General features: G+C 38.6%; 1 protein-coding gene and 1 non-coding gene across 20 annotated transcripts in view; both read right to left on the reverse strand.

Annotated features, from left to right (window-relative positions):
* The window catches only part of PUM1 (pumilio RNA binding family member 1), a 126,122-nt gene that overhangs the window by 22,786 nt on the left and 88,976 nt on the right, over positions 1 to 14,360 (reverse strand). For 14 of the 19 annotated variants that reach the window (XM_060205724.1, XM_060205720.1, XM_016187868.2 and 11 more), the window contains 4 exons: positions 11,134 to 11,272; positions 9,539 to 9,682; positions 6,596 to 6,892; positions 5,368 to 5,604 (listed from right to left, as the gene is read on the reverse strand). In XM_060205724.1, the coding sequence (XP_060061707.1) occupies positions 5,368 to 5,604; positions 6,596 to 6,892; positions 9,539 to 9,682; positions 11,134 to 11,272 (817 nt within the window). The remainder of the gene's footprint in view (positions 1 to 5,367; positions 5,605 to 6,595; positions 6,893 to 9,538; positions 9,683 to 11,133; positions 11,273 to 14,360) is intronic. The other 5 variants (XM_060205719.1, XM_060205718.1, XM_016187866.2 and 2 more) reach the window with 2 other exon arrangements.
* Positions 10,948 to 11,020, reverse strand: LOC132532553 (small nucleolar RNA SNORD103/SNORD85). Its single transcript, XR_009544493.1, has one exon. It is a non-coding gene; the product is annotated as a small nucleolar RNA SNORD103/SNORD85 (small nucleolar RNA).

The raw sequence follows: 14,360 nt of genomic DNA on the forward strand, positions 1-14,360 counted from the left end.
ATTCGGCAAAGATGCGTACTGTGTTGCCATGAGTGTAGCAAAGTCATTTGTGGCAAGGCTGAAAGATTGAGAACTAAGCCTGAACAATGTCACAACACAGAACTTCCAGCTTTGTGAATCAATAGATGCACTGAGTTTTAAGTCACTATGAATCAAGATTTTCTTCCTGTTACTATGACCTTATGGCTATTATATACAGACTAATTTATAACCCAAAGAGCAAAAGTGAATAATGGAAGTATGTAAAGTTGTCCCCAAAATGTTGATTTCTAAAACTCTAGTTTCCTTATGATGTCAGATAGGTATAGATACAGGAATCTCTCTATATATATATGCACAGGTACACATAGCTTTTAAATTATACGGATGAAACAGAAAATTTTATGCAGGTGTTATGTAATAAGTGGTGAACTGACAAATCTTGGTATATTTTGCTTAGGCCAGTATGTCTTAAACACCAACCCACAGCACAGCATAAAACAAATTTCTGCTCATGATTACAGTTTCTGTTTGTTACTGAATAGGTGCACGGTAAACAGTAAATCACCAGTATTTACTTATAGACTGAATTGCCTTTAGATAAAGAATGTTACAATAATATGTTTGTCGGTTCACTAGAGGTTACACATCAATATAGACTAGCTCCTAAAGCCCTGGAATGGTCCTAAAGGTGTTTAAATTCATAACCCCTATTATAAGTTATTCGTAAAACTCTAGTTTATTTATTCTATGAGAAGCACAAAGAAATATCATTTTGGCATATGCAGCACCAGGGACTGAATTTAGGATCTCATGCTAACAAATCCAGTTCCTTACTGCTATATCACCCCTCCAGGTCCACTGCAACCGGTTTTGAACAGAACTGTTCACATAGGGCCTGAAGAGTCTCTTAGAAATATCACAAGAGTATTCTACAATATTTTAATAATATTCTACAGAAGTTTCAAGTGTTTAAATATTTTTTCTTCAAATTAGCGTGTGCACATGCATGTGTGTAGATAGATATTGACATATTAATATAGATGAGAGAAAAGAGACAGAAAGGTATTCAAATGTGGCTTCCTGTAACAGAAGCTCTCAAGTGGAAACTACAGCCACACCCAATGCCAGGAAAGGAAACCCTTTACTTGGGAGTAAAGCGGTAGCCCAGTGGGTTAAGCGCAGGTGGTGCAAAGCGCAAGGACCTGAGTGACCGGCTCCACACCTGTCAAGGCGTCACTTCACAGGTGGTGAAACAGGTCTGCAGGTGTCTATCTTTCTCTCCCCCTCTGTCTTCCCCTCCTCTCTCCATTTCTCTCTGTCGTATCCAACAACAACATCCATAACTACAACAATAAAACAAGGGCAACAAAAGGGAATAAATTTAGAAAGGAAGGAAGGAAGGAAGGAAGGAAGGAAGGAAGGAAGGAAGGAAGGAAGGAAGGAAGGAAGGAAGGAAGGAAGGAAGGAAAATCTATAGACTCAGTGAACAATTCTAAGAGTTAAAAGCTAGACTTTAAAAGTTCTCATCACACACAGAAATTTTGTAGCTGTGTGTACCGGCATATACTCACTATATTTACTTTGTAATACAAATACCAAATCTAAAATTAGTATATTATTTAAAAGGCTACAAGCAGAAAGTAGGAATAAACCAGTGGTTGATTCAGGTTAAAGATGGGAAGAGGATTAATTATAAGTCTTACTGGCAGGATAATATATTATAAAAATTACTATGATTACAAAATTCAGAAAATTGTTAAAATCAACAAGTTGTACACTTAAAAAACCATTGAAAGTTTTAAGCAGGTATTCAATTGTTGAATGAGGTCACTGATATTTTTCAAAGTATGCTGACATATGTTTGGACAGTGGAAGAGTAAAAATACTATGATGGAAAAAAGACCCTGGTGAGATAACAGAAATATAGACTAGAACATGAATTCAAATACCAGCTAGCAATGAGTCATCGTCACCATCACCATCATAAACCTGGGTGATCCCAAAAAGGAAGATAGCGTAATGGTTATGCAAAAGACTTCTAAGTCTAAGGCTCCAAGGACCCAGGCTCAATGTTCCACACCACCTTAAGCAGAGCTATGTAGTACTCTGGTGTGTGTGTAAAAAAAAAAAAAAAAAGTTTTTAAATGAGATGGGTTTATTTTTCGTTCTTCTAAACAGAGGCAGAAATAGAGAGGACCAGACCCCCCACCCCAAACAGGTGAGAATCAGAAACTTAGCCCTGGATGGTGGTGCATGGAAATGCATACGCTACCACCTGTACCCCTGACCAACCCCTGCAAAATACTAAATCATACTGGGCTTAGAGGTTTCACTTTGCAAATGGTTATTGGAATGAACGACTGCTTAGTAAGGTTATCAGTGATCCAAGAAGTGATGATTGGCATCAGTAGTGAAGTAGTACTATGAGGTACAGCCCAATAAATATTTGGTAAAGAAACGCTGTTTCTTATACCAAAATGTTTAGTGCCTTTGTATAGACACGATACATGTATATTCCCCGGGCTAAGACTAACACTCATAAGAACTCTTAACTCAAAGAAGAGGATTGCTATTAGCCAAAACTCTGCTGCTAACAATACACAGTTCCTCCCCCAGGTATGGTATAAGTTATGATTTACAGAGATGTTCAACATATAAAGTTCTATGCATGTACATACAACTAAAGTGATCAAACAAGCCAAAATTGTTACACAAGGAAGATGTAATAAAAATAAAGTGAGGCAGATAACAAAAGTCACGCATAAATACCCGTGCGACAGTTCCTTCCTACTTCACAGGGGGGAAATGAATTAAGAAGTATTCCATTAAATTGTCAATATACTGCAAAGAGGAAAGGCACTATGAGGCAAGTGAAGTTTCCAGCTCCATTTTTAAGTATCAAGAGCCAAAGCATGTAATTCATGGGGTTGATGTGCTATAATCCATAAGACAAATCTGGCCTGTTACTTGTTTTTGTGAATAAAGTTTTATTGGAACAAAGCTACAATATTCATTTACATTTTTCCTGCTGCATCTTTTGTATTTTAGCAGCAGAATACTTACTACAAATACCATCTGACATTCAAAGTTAAATTATTTACTATCTAGTTCTTGATAAAAATATTTTGCAAACTTAGTTTACTTAGTAGCCAGTATGAGGTTCCAATGTCTGAAAAATTTTGAAAGGCAAAGTTTCTGGGTCTAATAAGACACTGGCTTAAACAATCTCTTGAGTGTCATATGACAAATTCACACTGATACTGTATGCTTTGGAATCTGAAAATTTTGTCACTAAATCCATTTAAAAGTGAGAAAGCCAAGGGAAGATATTTTACATTGAGTTTCCTCACTTCTTTTTCAGAGGCCTAATACAACTTTGTGGTTTATATGTTCAGCACTTAAAAACACTAACAGTAGCAACTTAATAAATGTTAGTTTCCCTCCAAGGACATAAAGAACTGGAGCTTTTATCCATTCTTTTTTATTTTGTATTAATACTCAGTCTTTAAAGCCATGTATTCTCTGGCACTAAGAAATAAATACTGGGGAATGGGGTGGTAGCACACCTAGTTGAACGACCATGTTGTAATGCACAAGGGCTCAGGTTCAGTCCCGCCCCCCTCAGCAGGGGAAAAGCTTTGAGAGCGGTGGAGCAGGGCAGCAAGTGTCTCTCTGTCTCACTCCCTCTTTATTACCACCTTCCTGCTCAAATTTTGGCTGTTTCTATCAAATAAAGATAATTTTTTTAAAAATTGAGGAAATACTGATGTGCAAATATACCGCATTCCCTTATCTATCCATTACAGGTAGTACTATCCCTAGAAATTTTCTAAAGCAATGTCCATACAAAACAAGTAAGCTTTACAACTACAGTTCTTGTTACATAAAATCTCAGCATTCATACACCCACATACATCTGTACACAGTGTTGACTTGTAATTCATCTCTTTCAAACAGTACTGTCAAGTTTAGAATAATTATTTTAGCCTTTCAAATGGTAAGACTTTATATTTTCTAAATGTTTTCCCAGTATTTATGTTTCCAGTGGAAGCAGAGTACTTGTTCTTAAGTCATTTTTTAATTCATAAAGTCATTTTTAATCTTGCTGGAAAAATAAGAAAAGTTCACATAAAATATGAATTTCAGATGACAGTGATGTGGCTGTTAAGGTCTCAAAAATTATAATAAATTTAACACTATGGCAGAAGCTATTTAATAATGGGAAAGGTTATTTCCTCAATCTTTGTGTGAATCTAAAACTGTATTAAAGATTAATTCTTAATGAAGGGCCAGCAAAATGGTGTGCTGCTTTGCCATGTGTGCAACTCAGGTGAGAACCCAGCCCCCACCACATAGAAGGAAGCTTTGGTGCTGTGGTCTCTTTCATTCTTTCTTTGCCACTCTTTCTCTCTGAGAATTATCCTGGAGTGGTGATGCCCTAATGGTGACCAAAACAAGTTTAAAAAAAAATTAAATCTCAGTGAGAAAAAAACAACAAAAGAGAATTTTAATAAAGGCCTGATGATTTTTCCAGGATAGTCCTGATTCTTGTCTGAGTATTAATATTAACCCCCTTTGCTCTCAAAAGTATCTCTGGTCACTAGTAAATTATATGGTCAAACTATTTCTGTGCCTCCATTCATCCTATGCAATGGATCCTCTGTTTTCTCATTTTGGGGGGACACTAGATAGCAAAGAAGAAAAAAAAATAGGTGGCGCGCCTACTTGAATGCAAATGTTATGCACAAGGACCAGAGTTCAAGGCTCTGGTTCCCTACTTGCAGGGGGGAACCTGTGATGCAAGTATCTCTCCTTCTCTTTCTCTATCTCATCCTCCTATGGATTTCTCTCTGTCTCTAATCAATCAATAAATAAAATAAAATATTAAAGACACACATAACAACTCATGTTCAACTGGAAAATATTGAGCTACTCAGTTAATTGAATAGTTTTAGTAATATATGTGCAAATGTTTGAGAATCTAGCAAAAATTAATAGTATGTATTGTGTAGGGGAAAGTTTGTTAGACATATATGGGAAGCTGTCTAGAAAACAAGGCAGAATTTCAGTAGTGACAGTGTCTCTGGGTTTCTTAATTTAAAATAAGTCAGTCTTTTCTATAATTAAGTCTCTCATAAGAAGCCAAAGGGAAAAATGTTCATACTCAATATGAATTGAATGTAATGGGTTTGAACCCAAAATTCAATAAAACTATCCCTATCTAGCTATAGCCTAAATAACATGAAGTACTTAAGGAAGACACAGAAAATCCAGGACACTCCTAGGAAAAAAGGATTGTCCTTTGCTTATGTAAAGTACTTCTAATGTCATCAGTGGCAAGAGATTTCTAGAGTTCGAGGTGGTGTTAAGAGTAATGGTTCTTACCCAAGTTTAAGCTTGAAGAGGATCCGTGTGAAGAGAGGGAAGGAGGTGGTGTCTGTGAATGTCCTGGTCCCTGACTAGGGAGAGGCATGCCCACGGGTCCAGGAGAGGAGGAAAAGCTAAGGCCGTTATAAAAACTGTGTCCAATGGGGGTCAAGCTGCTCGATGTCCTCTTATAAAGGTCACTGCTGCCAGTCAGGGAGTCACGGCGGGAGCCACTGCCAGTGTTGGAGTTTGCAACTAAAATGGAATTAAAACAATGCAGATAAGAACAGGCCTGTTCTTCGAAGAACAAGCCCAGTGACCTGTTCCTAACACTTTGATCCAGACTCCTTACCACCGCAATTTATCAGCAGAGACAGCCTAACTATTCATGTGGGAGATCTGGGCCAGGGAAACTAAAAGAGGACATGGCTAGTATTAACATGAAACTTTTCTTCAAACCTTTACACATATGCTAAATTTACCTTCCTTCTATGTCACATATTATGGGGTGGGGGAGGGAGGGCTAAAAAGTTGACGGCCACAAAAGCTATGGAAAAGGTGAAAGGAAATGGGCTTGAAAGAATGTCTTTCATCAACCCAAATGTTCAAGTAGAAAATGGAGCACAGGAAAAAGATTTGTAAATGAGTACTGCCCCACTACACAAGACTTACACATGAAAGCCTGCTTTCTCAATAGATTCACCCAAGAGATATGATTAGTCCCCAATTCCAATTTAATGTATTTTCTTTCAAGCATGCCTTTCTGTTTTGACATCACAGTTCCGTTTAACGCCACTATAAGTTATTCTTCATGAGAATATTAAAATAATCTTGTGCTTTCTTCCACTTTTCCAAAATATCCATTTTAATTCTCCTCAAAAGACTGCAGAAAATAAGACTCTGTGATGCCTGCAGGGCAAGCACTCAAGTCCGTCTCAACTGTAGAATATAATTACTGTGTCCTTCCCTGTGTGTGCAAAACAACCTGCCTGGTTTTCTAATGCCTACACAAACTATGAGAGTGTAAATAAGTAACAACAGGAAAATAAAACCTGAAATAAGCCCCAACTTTGTGACTTGATCAACAGTCCATCACATTCAAAGATACATGGGATGGCTGGATTCCAAGGGGCTCAGTCCAGATCTGCCTGTGGTTTAGTCCAGGGTTCATACATTGTCAGTTTACCATGAAGATTACAAACACAACTAAAATTCAGCTGTAACTGTACATTAGTTTGATTTCTACCTGCTGTTCCAAACCCTCCAAGGGCGGATCCCAGGGTGGCACCGAGAGAACTGCTACTTCCAAATCCCAATGATGTGTTGGTAGGCTGGGCAGAGCCCTGGGAGAAGAGGGAGCTGCTCTGTGAATTGCTGCTTAGAGAGTTGTTGCCATAGAAAGAGCTGGATGCCAAGTTGTTATTAGGTTGCTGCTGGGGCTGGGGCTGAGGTTGTTGGGTTCCTAGAGGGCGAAATGGTCCATTTGTTGTTCCAGCAAGACCACCAGCAGCTCCATTTGCTGAAGCTGCAGCGGCTGCAACAGCTATAAAGAAAAGGAAAAAAAACACAACTTTTTGGCTATGAAGGGAATTGGCCCATTTCCAAACTATATTGTTACCAACTTTTTTGAAAACCTTTCACTATTTGTGTGTGCTTTTCTTTTTCTTTTTCTTTTTAACTAAAGTAGAAACATTTTTATTCATAGAGAAAAGATAATTAAGTGGCGCGAATCAATTTTACAAATGTGCAAAAGAAAAAAATTAACAGAGTTTCAGGTAGAATATATAAAAGTGAAGAGTTTGTGGTCAACAAGATAGTTGGGAGAGTTCCATATGCACCCTCAAGCTTCCAACCCATCATGCACTGGGAGAAGTTTCAGTGCTGTGATATCGTCCACTCCTTTTTTGTCTCTTTTTCTATCTGAAAAAGTTGACCAAGAGAGTCAAAATCCCAAAGTGATAAATAAAATAAAAGTATAGTGAAGAGCTTTTATTTAGCATTCACTGAAGAAACTGGAGAGTAGCAAGAATAGAATTTTCAGCTGTAAAATTTTAACGTTCAGAAATTAGCAAATAGGGAGCCGAGTGGTAGCGCAGTGGGTTAAGCGCACTGGGCTAAGCGCACATGGCACAAAGCACAAGGACCCGCATAAGGATCCTGGTTGAAGCCCCGGCTCCCCACCTGCAGGGGAGTTGCTTCACAGGCGGTGAAGCAGGTCGGCAGGTGTCTATCTTTCTCTCCCCTTCTCTGTCTTGCCCTCCTCTCTCCATTTCTCTCTGTCCTATCCAACAACAACAACATCAGTAACTACAACAATAAAACAAGGGCAAAAAAAGGAAATTAATAAATATTTAGAAAAAGAAATTAGCGATCAAAGCACTATTGTCAATTCCTTTTTTTTTTATCTTGATTGCAGTTTGTGTGTACTTTCTAAGCAGATGCAAACCTTAAAAAGAAATAGGCACTGAAGGACACAAAAAGTCTTATACAACCCGTCTGTTTTAATTAGCCTACAACGATTCCAACAATTCTAAATAAAAAAGTGGGGGGATGCATGTACCCAACAACTTAAATTCTATCTATATTCTATGCCTACTTTCAATATAAAGTTAAAAACAAACAAAAACACTGTCTCAGCTAACTCTGTTGACAGCTTTAAGGAATTTTTTATTTAAAATAGGTACAATGGGGGCGTCATAATGGTTATGCAAGACTCTCAAGCCTGAGACTCCAAACTCCCAGGTTCAATCCCTAGCACCATTATAAACCAGAGCTGAGCAGTGCTTGGGCATAGGAGTAGGGAGAAGAATGACTTAAGATAGGTACAATATCAAATGTACTACTTTAACTACAACTACTTCCTAAAATGTAAAATTCCACACAAACTGATATTAAGACTTCTGTCTAGTACCATTAACAACCATATATATATATATATATATATATATATTTTTTTTTTTTTAAAGCACTATTCTTTCTAGATAATCCTACTGTAAATAGTAACTAAGATCACAGACACAATTTATTGCTGTCACTTCTCACTAACGTCCTCCCACTTCCTCCACAATTGCCAAAAGCAAAACAAAAAACTTTATCTTGAAATAATGACAGATTTCTCTGAAATTAATCTTGGACGTCAGCCAAGGTTCCAATTTTGTATTTGTAACCCTGTTTCTTATGGGGTGGGATAGGTATTATAATGGTTACACAGAGAGACCCTCATGAAGAAAGACTCTCATGCTGAGGCTCCAAAGTCCCAGGTTCAATTTCCCACACCACCATAAGCAAAAGCTGAGCAGTCCTCTGGTAAAAAGTTCAAAGGGGGGGATTCTGCTTCCTATGTTCTCAATAAAAAGAGTTCTTGCTGCTAGCTAGCTGGTAAAAGACATCAACAGAATCAGAATCTATTGAGGTCATTCGGAGCCACTCATCCTCCGCCCACCTACCCCCCCCCCATGCCTCCAGGGTTATCACTGCACTGGGGGTGCATACAAAACTAGTGCTCCTGAGGCTATTTTTTTCCATTTTGTTGTTGTTTGTTATTGTCACTGTTGGATAGGACGAAGAGATTGAGAGGGGCAGGACAGGGAGGCAGAGAGGAGGGAGAAAAAGATAGATACCTTCAGACCTGCTTCGCTGCTTATGAAGCAACCCCCCTGCAGGTGGGGAGCCAGGGGCTCGAACCAGGATCCTTGAGCTGGTTTTTATGCTTCCCACCATGTGTGCTTAACCCACTGTAATATTGTCCGGCTCCCCTCATTCTCTCTTCAAAACACTTTAAAATACAATACTTGAGAAAACTGAGAATAGTCCAATGAAGTATCTTATTTCAACATATTTCAAGATTATTATCCACTGGGAGTAGCGCGGTAGTACAGCGGGTTAAGCACACGTGGCTGAAAAGTGCAGGGACCAGAGTGAAGACCCCAGTTTGAGCCCCTGGCTCCCCACCAACAGGGGAGTCATTTCACAAGCAGTGTAGCAGATCTGGAAGTGTAGCAGATCCCTCTCTGTCTTCCACTCCTCTCTCCATTTCTCTCTGTCCTATCCAACGACAACGACATCAATAACAATAATAACTACAACAATAATACAAGGGCAACAAAAGGGAATAAATAAATATAAAAGATAAAGAAGAAAAAGATTATCCATTACCACCATTAGGTGCCATGAGTTCATTTATGCTCACCTGCTTGTGCGGCTGAGGAACTAATGAGGACAGGAGCAGGAGCTACAAGTCGAACAGGAGCTCCAAGACCATTCCGTGCTCCTGCATTCACCACGAGGGCACCAGTTTGGTCATAGTAAGCAGCAGGGGCCAAGACCGGATAACCTGGAAATATCATGTCAATATATAAATATATATGGAACTAACAACCATCTCCTGAGAATCAGAATATGTTAAATAGTCACAGACTCAATTTTGGGGACAGACAGACCTAGAGTTACATCCTGACATCACTTCCAATGTGGTCCTGAATCTTTGAGAAACCATTTTCTCTTTGGGGGGTGGGGAGAAGAATGACTTAAGATAGGTACAATATCAAATGTACTACTTTAACTACAACTACTTCCTAAAATGTAAAATTCCACACAAACTAATATTAAGACTTCTGTCTAGTACCATTAACAACCATATATATATATTAAAAAAAAAAAAACTATTCTTTCTAAATAATCCTACTGTAAATAGTAAGTAAAATCATAGACACAATTTATTGCTGTCACTTCTCACTAACGTCCTCCCACTTCCTCCACAATTTCCCACCCCACATAAAGCCAAAAGCAAAACAAAAAACTTTATCTTGAAATAATGACAGATTTCTCTGAAATTAATATTGGACTTCGGCCAAGGTTCCAAGGTTTTCCATTTTCTCATTAGGAAAATATCTGTCACATAAAGTTCTGTGAATATTAAGTTAAAATGTGAATGTGAAAAATTCACGCCGATATTTGGCACATATCAACTGCACACTAAGGAATGGTTTTACTAAGTGCTAGAGTTTGATGATACAGAGGAAAATATGTGCTCTGAAAATGCTAATCATATTTTTCACCAGTAATATTAAGAAGTTTTTTGTTTTTATTGACTATACAAACAATTTTAAATATGAATCATCACAATCACGGTCTATTATACCACACAATAATCTAACCACAAATACACTGCAGTTTGGCATAGAAAATCACAGGTTTAATGAGCAGGGGTTTTTTGTGTGTTTTTTTTTTAAATCACAGGAGATGGCATCCATACTTCTCCTACTGAGCTAGGAGAAGTTCTAAGTGACTTCATAATAAAATATAAATGCTTAGTAACTAACAAAATAAGTGATATAAGTGAAAGTTACTCTCAGTTCAGGAACAATCCTAAATAGTTATGGGATGGCATTAGCATATCAAAAAAATAAAATTTTTAAAGTTTTGATTTAAAGAAAACAAAATTTTGTTCAAAAACATCAGCTTAAAGACTAGCATCTCTGCAATGATGGATGCTACATATCCCTGCCACTCTTGCTACATCTAATCTTCAAGGAGAAAACAAATCAACACCAATAGAAAAACAAATATCCCAAATGATGAATTTGCAATCTCCAAAAGACTGGCTCAGAACTAGTGCTCTCATCAATGAACTGAGTCTAAGTGAGGGCAAGTGGATGTCATCTTTGCCAGTCTCCAAATCCTAAGTTTAGGCAAATACAAAGAACTAGCCATTCTCCTTTGAATGTCTCCCAATAAGGAGATGTAATTCTCCTCAAAGAATTATGAATGACAATGCAGCCTTACCTGGCATGCCTGCAGCCAGTCCCTGTCCAAAAGCAAGGGCAGAATTCACTGCTGCAGCTGCCACTAGTGGATCTGTTTGCTGTCCCTGCTGGTTCTGATTTGGGGTCAAAGGACGCTGGCTGGCTCCTCCACGTAGAACCTGGGAGACAGAAATTAATCAGCTACAGTGTTCTCCTTGAAACTATCTAAGTACCACCATGTACTTAAGTTGGGTCAATTTTTTAAAGACCACTAGTTTTTTCCAAAATGGAGACCCCAAATCTTCATCTGCAATATTCTTGCCTTTAGGTTCATGATTATTAGTCAACAATTTGTTCTGCTTTATATCTTAACTCTTTTTCAGCCACCAGGTTCCAGATGCTACCAGATGCCAACTAGACCTCCCTGGGCAGATGTCCCTACCAGTGTGTCCTGAAGCCCCACTTCCCCAGAGCCCTGCCCCACTAGGAAAAGAGACAGCCTGGGAGTATGGATTGACTTGTCAACACCCATGTTCAGCAGGGAAGCAATTACAGAAGTCTGACCTTCCACCTTCTGCACCCCAGAATGACCCTGGGTCCATACTCCTAGAGGGATAAAGAATAGGAAAGCTATCAAGGGAAGGGAGTGGATATGGAGTTCTAGTGGTGGGAAGTTGTATGGAATTGTACCCCTCTTAATCTCCAGTCTGTCAATATTTCCACTTTATATATAAAAAATACTGAAAAAAATAATAAAATTAATGGTTAAAAATCATTTTTCTGGGGAGTTGGGCTGTAGCGCAGCAGGTTAAGCACAGGTGGCGCAAAGCACAAGGACCGGCATAAGGATCCCGGTTCGAACCCCGGCTCCCCACCTGCAGGGGAGTCACTTCACAGGCGGTGAAGCAGGTCAGCAGGTGTCTATCTTTCTCTCCTCCTCCCTCTCTGTCTTCCCCTCCTCTCTCCATTTCTCTCTGTCCTATCCAACAACGACAACAACAATAATAACTACAACAATAAAACAACAAGGGCAACAAAAGGGAATAAAGAAAATAAATATTTAAAAAATAAAAAAAAAATTTAATCATTTTTCTATCATGTCATATGGCATGGGTGTTATTAGAATAAAAGGACAATAAGCATTTTGTATAGTAAAGTTGATTATACCATCCTCAAATTTAAAGATACTACCTTTATAAGCAGTCAAAAGCATATAAAATAATGAGCCATTCAATAATCAAATGCCTAAGATCTAGCAGAAACTAAGGGCTAAAGCAGTAAGACAAAGGCATGTGTATTCATTTTATTCCAGTGAATGAGATGGTAACAGAAACCTATATACTGTCAGCACACAATAAAAAAAGGGGGGGGGATGAAGAGTGATAGAGTAGAAATAAGATTTTTATAGGAAGAACAAAAGTAAAATGTTCTCATAATATGTTAAAATACCCTGTGTCTTTTTAAAAAGACTATCCCCCTTCCTCCTTCCCACCCAAGGAAAAAAAGCTATATTCTCTTTATGGAATTTGAGAACACTTTCTCTATCTTATTAACACTAGTCCCAGTCATCAGGAGGAAATAAACTGACCAAATGGATTGAGGAAGATTTTGACCTATTTCTATATCTCAATCCACAGATTCCACAAACACACAGCAATCTAAATGGAGATGAGTATTAGCCAAGACCACTATTTCAGGAGGTGGCAGACAGCATAATGGTTATGTAAAAGCCTGTGGCTCCAAAGTCCCAGGTTCAATGCCCACACCACCATAAGACATATCTGAGCAATGTTCTGGTAATAAAAAAAGAAAAAAGGGAAAGGAAAAAAAAAAAACCCACACACATTAGTCCACTGCAGTATACCAGTTCTGCTACTATAATATAGGATCTACTTTTTCATTGACCACATTGTAAAAGTATGAAAGAATCTGTTAGTTCTAGCTAGTACAAATGTGAAAGTCACACACCAAGGCTAAAAGTTAAGTTTCTAAAAAATGCTTTCTGTGGTGTTTTCAAAGATTAAGATCATGTCAAATCATTTTCATTATCACTCTGCTGTTTAGTAAGACCTGTGGTCAGAAACATGGGTACATTACTAGTTAGCTAAGAATGTAAAAAACACCAACAATCAATTAAAACTTTATCAAATGAATATAAAGTGAACAACACTGTCCAAATCGGCAAGAAATGTTATGTAGCATTTTATAACACTTAATTTACCCAAAATCGAGTCAGTGAGATAGCTTACTTGCCATTCACGCAATCTAGATTTAAGATTCTGGCATACCACATTAGAATGTTGATGCACTGGGGAAAACACTGGTACTGTGGTATTTTTATTCACGTTCCCCCCACCCTCCAAATCATTCCTTCTCTGAAAAAGCCAGCCCAATAAAATCATGGAAGCACACCAAAAAAAAAATTTTTTTTTTGCCTCCAGGGTTATTGCTGGGGCTCATTGCCCACACCATGAATCCACTGCTCCTGGAGGCCACTCCCCCCCCCCCTTTTGTTGCTCTTGTTGTTGTAGTCCTGTTGTGGTTACTATTATTGTTGTTGATGTCGTTCGTTGTTGGATAGGACAGACAGAAATGGAGAGAGGAGGGGAAGACAGAGAGGGGGAGAGGAAGATAGACACCTGCAGACCTGCTTCACCGCCTGTGAAGCGACTCCCCTGCAGGAGGGGAGCAAGGGGCTCGAACCAGGAGCCTTACACCAGTCCTTGCGCTCTGTGCCACATGCACTCAACTCGCTGCGCTACCGCCTGGCCCCCCAAAATAATTTTTAAAATTTTTTTAATATTTATTTTATTTATTTTTTCCCTTTGTTGTCCTTGTTGTTTTATTGTTGTAGTTATTATTGTTGTTGTCATTGTTGGATAGGACAGAGAGAAATGGAGAGAGGAGGGGAAGACAGAGAGGAGGAGAGAAAGATAGACACCTGCAGACCTGCTTCACCGCCTGTGAAGCGACTCCCCTGCAGGTGGGGAGCCGGGGCTCGAACTGGGATCCTTATGCCGGTCCTTGTGCTTTGCGCTACCTGCGCTTAACCCACTGTGCTACAGCCCGACTCCCCCAAAATAATTTTTAACCAAAACCTCATTTCTTTATCTGCAAAAGTATGATGAATAGCTGGTCTTATGTGTTTGTTGGGAGTATTAATATTTCCGAGGTACAATACCTGGTAGTCAGTAGGTAGTCAATACTGTATAAATAATTAATACTAGACTGTGTATTTGTTTTATTGCTTGATAATCTAACCAATTT

This window comes from Erinaceus europaeus, chromosome 13 (genome assembly GCF_950295315.1).
Source record: "Erinaceus europaeus chromosome 13, mEriEur2.1, whole genome shotgun sequence".
Lineage (NCBI taxonomy): Eukaryota > Metazoa > Chordata > Mammalia > Eulipotyphla > Erinaceidae > Erinaceus > Erinaceus europaeus.